Here is an 8,984-nt window from a genome sequence, read left to right as displayed (position 1 = left end):
GCTTTGTTTCTTTCTTCCTGAATCTCTTACCACCATTGCTCTGAAGTTTTTCCCATCCCCACAGTTCTAATTGATAGTCGTAACTTCTTGTAATCAGTCTTTAAACTATTTAGGTCCTCTTCTGCCTTATTTTTTCCTTTTCTTAATTTTTCAGCCTCTAACTTTTGAACGTCAGCATCTAACCGCAAATGCATCTTTTTTTCTTCCAACCGCTCTATCATCTTTTCAAGCTCCAAATTCCTCCTTTTGAAGTCTTGTTTTATAATTTCCAACTCTCATGGAATAACTTGCAAGTATTCTTCCATTGGTTGAGTACCTTATGAATTTAACTCCGGAATATTACCATTAATTCTCTTGCTTCGCCACTCACCGTACTCTGGAGTTGTCATTGAACCCACGGCTAGCCTTTTCATCCTACGAGCCTAATTCTAAGCCTGAGAAATTTCTTTTACCCTCTTCTTGTAATTATCTCCTCGGTATGAGAACTCACATTGAGCTAACCCGTGCGTTGCCTGCACGAACTGTCTTGAATTGTATTGCCTTAGTACCAGCAAAGGCGCATATCCGACGGCTCCCCAAATTCCAAGCAACGGAACCCAATCAAAATTCCCGCATCGGTAAAGAATCCTGTCAGGAATCAACGAAGGAGCTCTCCACTCAACATCTTCTTCTCGGAGATTATGAAGAATTGCCATCCAATTTTCCTCTAATATGTTGTCCCTTCTTGGCGTAGCCACTATCTCTTTTAACGAGGAGTAATGTTCAGAGAAAACCCGGTACGAAATCTTGTTGACCTTCCAGAAATGACTATGAAACCAAGCTAGCAACAACTGCGCACAACCCATAAATCTGCCCTCGCCAGCTCGCCTACAGGCATTCAAAGATCTAAACGTTTCAGCCAAAATCGTAGGAACATGCGTAACCCCTTTATCCAATCGGTCAAAAAGATCTGAAATCACCTCATCAATATGCCCCAGTGCCCTAGGGAAGATCACCAACTCGTAGATACTCAAAGCAAACACATCAACCTTCTTTTTCCCATCTGGATGCGCTAGAATCAAGTCTCACAAATTCTTCCATGGAATACATTTACACTCACTTTTCTGCTTGATCCTGGCCGTAATCCACTGCTCGCTCATTCTAGTAATATTCATCAATTTCTTCCAAAATGTTGGGACATACGCGGCTCTGGAATATGCTTTATCCACCTGAAGTCTTGGGCAATGTAGTAAAGCTGTATATTCCTCCACTATAGGCACCAAATCTACATTCCCAAAATAAAAATAGCTATATGCAGGATTCCAATATTGAGCAAGGGCCCGAAACAATCGTTCATCCACCTTGATGTCATATAAGTACGGCAAGTCCCCATAGTTAGAGTAGAACAACTTTTTGGTCTCATCATTCCACCAATCCCACATCTCCTTTAACTCCGCAGGCTATTTTACGTCACACTAATACGAGTGTAGTCCCATAGCTCTGACACATATCCCTTAGCTAGATTGTCTCCCTTTTTCGATTGCGCTTTCCCTGACCATATACGGACGATGGCATTGTCCTCCACTTTATCAAGAAATTCATTTGCCATGTCAATTTTCTAATTTAGTAACTGAACTTGAATCGACACTCTTTGGAATATGCAATGACATGCAAAAATATCAACAAAACACAAACAAGTCAGTACGACCCAAAAACAACAATTCAAAGCAAGTATAAGAAAATCAAGCACATATTTGGGAAATCACTAGAGTTTGGGATAGTTCTACCTAGGTTAGGCTCCAAGGTTTTCTATATGTGGTTTAGTTCTAAAGACAAGATACCCGAACAAGCAGATTCCTCGATCTTCACGCATTATAGGGTCATACAGACCGAGTTCGGTTCAGGGGAATACATTTCCCTATGGCTGCATGGAGATGAAAATCTCACGAAGACATAGGTACGGATGTATCCCGAAAGTGTTTCACTATCTTGCACGGAGGTGAAAACCTCACGAAGGAGTAGCTTCTCACTCCCACTTAAAAAGGGTAAGACAAAACAGTATTTATGCAATATGATGCCAAGGTATAAAAACACAATTTACAATAATCATACAAACATATGCAAAGAGAGGATCGTAATTTTTAAAATCAATTTTTAATTTTCGACAACAAGACAAAAAATAATCAATTTTATGGCTTGACTCTCTAGTATCCCTAGTGGAGTCGCCAAGCTGTCGAAACCATTTTTAAATATTTGAGAAATGGGAATCGATTTTGAAAATGGAGTCGCCACCAATCTTTTATTAAGGTGTGATCGGATCACCTTAAAAATAATTTTTGGTCTACGAATTTTGAGAAAATAAGTTCGGAAGTCGATTACGCACGAGGAAGGGTTAGCACCCTCGTAACGCCCAAAATTGGTACCAAATTGATTATTTAATGTCTTAGTGTCGAAACTTGAAAAGATTTTTTAATACGATCCCATGAAATGAAAGCTTAAATAATTGAATTGGTTAAATGGACAGACCCATTTCAAAGAAATAGACTGCCACACACAGTGAGTTAGAGTGCAACAGTTCAATCTTCGACGTTAGATTCGTCCCTTTTAAAATTAAAAAAAAAACATGTTTTAAGAAGGATATTTGGTTATTTAAGTCAACCGAGAAACAAGAATCCAGTAAGTTAGGGTTCAGTTTCTCGAAATTCTTAAACATCAAATATTGTCTTTATTTTAAAATCGAGATAACAAAATATCGTATCCAGTAAGTTAGGATCCAACATTTTGAAATCTTAAGAATTTTATTTTAATAATCGTGTGATTTTAATAAAATGAACACTTGATTATCTAAATTCATCGAGAAGAATTGAAGCCCAGTAAGTTAGGGCACAATTCTCTCGAGAACCTATGAACATCAAGCTTTTTTAAGGATTATTAAATAAAACGATTATAAGCTTTAATTAAATTCAACTCTTACAAATGGAACATGATTGAATAACGATACATATAATGTAAAAGATAAATGGCAATTTAAACTTAAACTAGAAGCAACTAAGCGAATAATAGACAAATACAATCATTGACCTTAATCATATCATACAAACATCCACATTAATAATTTAATAACCTATAAAACGAATAAAATAAATAAGGTTTAAGAAGTAAAACATTTATATATAAAATTATGTAAAAGGGTAATCCGAAATTAATGATATACTCTATATACGTATGTATGCTAAAATAACTTCATATAAATTATATATATTTTAAAAAATATTGATAAATTTAAAAATATTGATAATAATTTAAAAATAATGTATTTTTTTTAAATTTGTACTAATAATAAGTTTGAAAACAATATCATACTAACTATCAAAATAATGTTAGAAAATGAATTAAAATAGGGATCAATTTATTAAAAACATTTTTGAAGACAAAATTAAATATAATAAAACAACCTTGAAAATGATAACAATAATTATAAAAATATCAATGAATTTAAAATTGGAGCTTAAATAAAATTTGAACAAAAAGAAAAAACAAAATTAAATAAATATATATAGTAGATTCAAAATGTCAAGATATAATGAATTTAAAAGTATCAATAACAAATTAAAATAATAATTTAATATATCTTAAAACCATTGTAATAGTGAATTTAAAATGTTATCAAAAGTTAAATATCAAAAATTATGTTAAATTTTATAATAATGAAAGTAGGACTAATTATAATTTAAAATATTGTTGAATTTTTAAAAAAGGAAAACTAAATTTGTATTAAATTGAAATCTATTTAGACCTTGAAGAACCAAACCAGTAATTAAACGCAAACTTGAATATTCCACAATCAATCACAGAAACGGCACCGTTTAAGTTTGGATCTAAATGAATACAAAATCAAATATGCGGTACAAATTAAAAACAATTAAAGAAATTAAATCGCAATTCCAGTAAACACGGAAGGACCTGTTGAATAAATAAACCAACCGATCCATAATGCGTGGATCCTTCCCGGATCGGGTCACCGTTCGAATCGGGTCTTCAAAACGACGCCGTTTTGAAGCCATTGTATTAGAAACAAACGGCAACGTTTTAGTCCCTGTGTTTAAAACTAAAATAAACCTAAAAAAAAACCTAGGACTTTCATCAAAAACAAAACCTAAACTAAAACTCCCTCTGCGCCGCTCGACGAATCCTCTCCTCAGACCCTCCAACCCCACTTAACTCCGATAATTACGGAGAGAGAGAGGATGCGGTCACTAGGTACATCTTTCTTTCTTTTACTGTTATCTTTTCTCCTCTCTCCCGTTTAATGAACACAAAAATAAATAAAAGAAAGAAAAGAAAGAAAGAAAACAAATAACTAGTAAAATGAAAAAGAATAGAAACCCAGAAAAATCACCTTTCGGTATTTTGATTCTTTTTTGTATTCTCAATGCGCGTAGTGTGTAACCCTTACAAATTCTGGAAAACGGCTTTATACAGCCGAAAATAAAATGAAAATAAAAATTACAAATACATTTCGCTCTTTTTTTATTTCTTTTTTATTGGCTGTCGATTTCTGCTCTTCTTTGTTTGTTTGTCCTTCTTGCAGGTACGGTGTACGAAGGGTGGACGTGGCGTGTGGAGGCGTCCCGCGCGTGCGAGGGAGAGCAGAGAGGTGCTACTGCTGCGGCGCTGGGAGCCATTGCTGCTAGGGTTTTTTTGAAACTGTTTTGCATCGTTGGGCCACATAGTAATTGGGCCACCATTTTAGGAATTGGGTCTGGGTTAGATTTGGTTTCAATTGTATGGGTATTGGGTTGAAAACGATTTGGGCCATGTTGGGTCCATGTATTTGGACTTTTTAAATTTTGATTTGGTTTATTTATTACGGGCCGGGCAAATATTGGGCCTTACACCCTATGTACAACAACTTTTTCTTTTCACCAATTTTTTTTCTATTTTAACTCTCTCTTTTTTTTGGCCCTGTCAGACCCTTTTTAAAAAAAAAATAAAATAACACCATTGTCGCCAAAGTGTCAAGTGACATCACGATAAATTTTTTTTTTTTGTATTTGTATAGTTTATGTTTCATATTTACAAAAATACTAGTATTTTTGGGTGTTGCTTGGCCAGTTTACCTCTTTGAAGAGCATTTGCAGCAAGAGGTTTAGTCACACCTCCTGGCGGTGAACACCTTAATTTCGACAAAAAAAAATATTTTTGTTTTAGAATTTTTTTAGTTTTCAAAATTTCATTAACCTAATTTTTCTTAAAACAATTATTTATTCAAACAAAACAAATAAACTAGCTAGTATTTTGAATTGATAAAATTCAAAATTATTCATTCAAACACACTCGTAAGGTTGTAATTTAAGCTATTTAATTTAAAAATATATTATAAAATTATTGAAATACATAAATTCCTTTATAATAATTTTTTTTTAATTTTGATTTTTTAGTCTTTTTCCAATTAAGTTGGTATTCTATTAACTTTCATAATAATATATAATTTTTTTGGATTATAAATATAAATTTTGAAATAAAAAGTGCTAAAATAATATTAACCATTTATTAATTATTCTAATTAAGTTTATTTAACATTATATATTAGAAAACTACTTGATTAATTTATTTAAAATTACAAAATATAGTTTCTTTTTAAGATGCATTACTTTAATTTTAATTTTATCTGAAAATAAATGAAGTTTTTTAGTATATATATAATACTTATATTTAAGTACTTTATTGAGTTGGTGTCATCCATAACTGGGTCACCAACTAAGTTATAAAATTAGAAAATGCTCTTTTTTTTTAATTATAATAACATTATTATGATAACACTTTGTCTTTTCATATTTTTATATCATTTTAAATAAAATAATTAAAATTAAAATTAAGAGATCAAACATTTGTTCATTAGTATTAAAATACAAGTTCATTACCATTCCACCTATGTTCATTATTAAATAATTTTAAAAGAAAATAATTTTAATATAAATTATTTTTCTTAGTGACAAAATCTAGTATTAGTTAAATTTTTAATGTTGATTTAAAATTACAAAATATAGTTTTATCTGAACATTTAAATATATTAATATTTTTATCAAATAATTAATTGAAATTATAAGACAAGCGTTAAGATCATAAAGATTAAAATATTTATTTTTTCTTAAGTAACTGAAAATATACATGAACTAACGTTGATAATATTTTTAAGTTATTTCTAAATTAACAATAACTATAAAATTGCAATGAAAAATTAATAAATAGAAGATATGAAGGTTTTATATATAAAAAAAACGTGAAGGTGTTATATATAACGTAAATCCCATCTCTTCTTCTAGATATAAAATTGTGCTACTTGTTATTATTTTAATTATGCCAATAAAGTTTTGTTTTTTTACAAAACCTTATTTTACTGTATATTATAATTTGAATTGGATCGGATTGATCAGTTAAATTGGTTTAATAAAAATCAATTGAAAAATTTGTTCAAAATTGACTTTGAATCGGTTAGATTGAGAATTAATATGAATCGATTGAATTGATAATTAAACCGAAATTTTAAAATTTCTTACTTTTAATAATTTTAATTAAATTAATTAAACTAATCAGATTAATCAAATCAACAAATTAACTGATTTAACCATAACTACGATTTAAAAGAAATGGTATATATGTGATAAAAAGTAAAGATTTGAATTGATTTAACTAAAAATTTTAACACAAATATTTTGTCAGAAAAATAACTATAAATTAACTATATAAAAGAATTTAAATTTGTTTCTATGTAAACTGTAACATAACTTCAAATTGTTGAATAACATAAACTGGCAAATCTCTCGTACTCCAGCAATTAATTGCCTAGAAGCTAAAGATGATATTCTAGTTTATATTCCTAAACCAACCTCCATTTCCCATTGTTCATTGATTTTGCTTGATGGGTTTTTTTATTTTTTTTTGAGACAGGGACTTGAAGAAATTGTATCCATGCAATTCTTAAAAGCTTATTTCTATAGAAGAGAGACAATAGGATGATGGGAGATTTCTAATTTCCATTATTTTTGCTCTTCCTTGACTTCCTCTTTCTTCTCCTCGTTTTTCTCTTCTTTCTTTTCCTCTTTCTTTTCTTCCTTTTTCTCTTCTTTTGCAGGTCCTACTGATACTAAGTCCACTTTCCCTACTTTCTTCAACTTCTTCACCACCGCCACTGCATCCATCTGCCCTATCACTGTAAGCTTCTGATCCTTTAGATCCGCCGCTATCGAATCAACCCCTGCCACCACAATTAAGCTTTTTCTAATTTCTACCGGCTGAGACCCAATTTGTTAGGCTAAAACAAGTTTAGAGCAACACCCCCAATCAAGATTTTAATTTTGATAAAGACTAAGCTGATAAAGCATTTATTTATTTATGCATGCAAACCGTATGACGAAATGCCATACCATAGATGTCTGCAGCAGCTTCTATGGCTTTTTGCTTTGTCTTCTCATCAGTCATGGTTAGAACTTTGAGAACCACCTTCTGCTAGAACATTAAACATGAAACTCAGTGAAACAGACAGAGCGTAAACATGAAAATAAAGAAACACAAATTTACCTGAGCCATTCTATCTGGTATGAGAAATAATTTGAAGCTTAAGCAAACTGGAAAATTAAAGGAATTATTGAATGAGGTGAAAGAGGAGTTTTTGGCCTTTATAAATGATGAAATTTGAGGAGGTCCCTCGGTCACTGATTATGGCAGCCTTGTTTTTTTTGGTGTCAGTCTTGAGTCTTCAGGCTTTAAAATGGATGGCTATTACGTACCCTTACTGCTTGGCCACATGGGCCAATTTACTAACACACAACAAATGTTAGCTTGATTCGCCAAATTCATCACCTCCCAACTTAAAATTTGTCTGTTTTTCAAATAAATTAAACGCATAATGATATTTTTCAACTCCAACATTGTTAAAAGAGTTATTTTAAATCTTCGAAAGTTTTCAGCCTTTTTTCAGCCTTCAACTCACACTATTTGTTAAAATTACTCAAAATGAATGCAAACTTAACGGAACGTTAAGTTGCTGAGGTGATGCACTAAAAGTCAGTTTCATTTAACACGTGGATATTTACGTTTGCTTGGAGGAAAAATGTGGCAAATTAGAAGAAGAAGAAAAAATGCATAAAAACAATTTGTACAAAAAAAACGCTTAAAATCAATATTCCCCAAATTTTCTTGTCGTAAAACCTAACTCCCACTCTGAAAATTTTCCAATCTGAAAAATACCACAAAAAATCTCAAAAAAGCTTCTTCAATAATCAAGCATAGATCGGATCGTGAAATCGTTTTCCTTCAATTACCCTTAACGCTAGCAAAGTTGGTTGAATGGATAATAGTAGGAAGGAAACTCTTGGGACGAAATCGCGAAGGGAGTACATATTTGACAGGGGAAGAAGTAAGATGTTATTGCAAGAAATTAGCACCACATGAGATGCCGTGGAGTGATGTTAACCTAGGAAGAAGGTTCTACAGTTGTCAAGATTTTCGAGTGTAATATCCCATACCCGTCCCAATCATTGGGTCCGAACTTCAATATGTCACATCTATTGTCAGAGCAACTACGATAAATTAAATACACAATATAACCATTTAAACATGCAAATAGTGTAATACACAATCATAATACAATACATACTCATTTTTAGGTCTTAAACGAGCTTACGGAAGTACTTTTGCTAACTCGAGGTTGAATTAGGACCAAATTGTAAATATTGTAAAATAACGAGTAGATGTTGCGACTTCGGGGGTTCCTCGTTGCAATACAACTCACTAGCTAGGTCTTGTCGCGACGTGACCGTTTGTTTACAGATGGTCCAAAATGGTACCAACTTGCTTCACCTAAAAATCAATTTTTATCAACACCATTCACTTTTTTATCCAAAATGTCATTCCCAAATGTTCATTTCTAACATATCTCTTCATTTACATATACATTTGTATTTCATAACTATACATTCTATATTAAACACTTATGGAAACTT

The 8,984-nt window shown here is 31.6% G+C and overlaps 2 protein-coding genes across 3 annotated transcripts; both read right to left on the bottom strand.

Annotated features, from left to right (window-relative positions):
• Positions 1–428: 428 nt before the first annotated feature.
• On the bottom strand, positions 429–1,421 carry LOC105797503 (uncharacterized). The gene is made up of 2 exons (XM_012627462.1): positions 1,100–1,421; positions 429–1,051 (listed from the first exon to the last, which is right to left on the bottom strand). The coding sequence occupies exons 1-2, from the start codon at positions 1,419–1,421 to the stop codon at positions 429–431; spliced, it is 945 nt and encodes a 314-aa protein (XP_012482916.1).
• A 5,272-nt stretch (positions 1,422–6,693) lies between these two features.
• Positions 6,694–7,729, bottom strand: LOC105798544 (heavy metal-associated isoprenylated plant protein 39). Of its 2 annotated transcripts, none has more exons than XM_012628655.2 (3): positions 7,561–7,729; positions 7,407–7,488; positions 6,694–7,237 (listed from the first exon to the last, which is right to left on the bottom strand). In XM_012628655.2, the coding sequence occupies exons 1-3, from the start codon at positions 7,567–7,569 to the stop codon at positions 7,020–7,022; spliced, it is 309 nt and encodes a 102-aa protein (XP_012484109.1). In that variant the 5' UTR covers positions 7,570–7,729; the 3' UTR covers positions 6,694–7,019. The 2 variants fall into 2 exon arrangements, with proteins under 2 accessions (XP_012484109.1, XP_012484110.1); XM_012628656.2 differs by having other exon boundaries at positions 7,407–7,485; positions 7,561–7,728.
• Positions 7,730–8,984: the final 1,255 nt, after the last annotated feature.

Source organism: Gossypium raimondii, chromosome 9, assembly GCF_025698545.1.
Source record: "Gossypium raimondii isolate GPD5lz chromosome 9, ASM2569854v1, whole genome shotgun sequence".
NCBI lineage: Eukaryota > Viridiplantae > Streptophyta > Magnoliopsida > Malvales > Malvaceae > Gossypium > Gossypium raimondii.
Note: the sequence above shows the minus strand (reverse complement) of the source record. Positions and strands in the feature narration are given on the sequence as shown.

Bases quoted from the DNA above. Each gene is read 5' to 3' on its own strand.
- LOC105797503 (XM_012627462.1), bottom strand. From the start codon at position 1,421: ATGTGGGATTGGTGGAATGATGAGACCAAAAAGTTGTTCTACTCTAAC. The intron at 1,052-1,099 runs GTGAGTGTAAAT...ACTTGATTCTAG, and splicing joins GGCCAGGATCAAGCAGAAAA to CGCATCCAGATGGGAAAAAG.
- LOC105798544 (XM_012628655.2), bottom strand. The intron at 7,238-7,406 runs GTATGGCATTTC...TTGTGGTGGCAG, and splicing joins AGCTGCTGCAGACATCTATG to GGGTTGATTCGATAGCGGCG.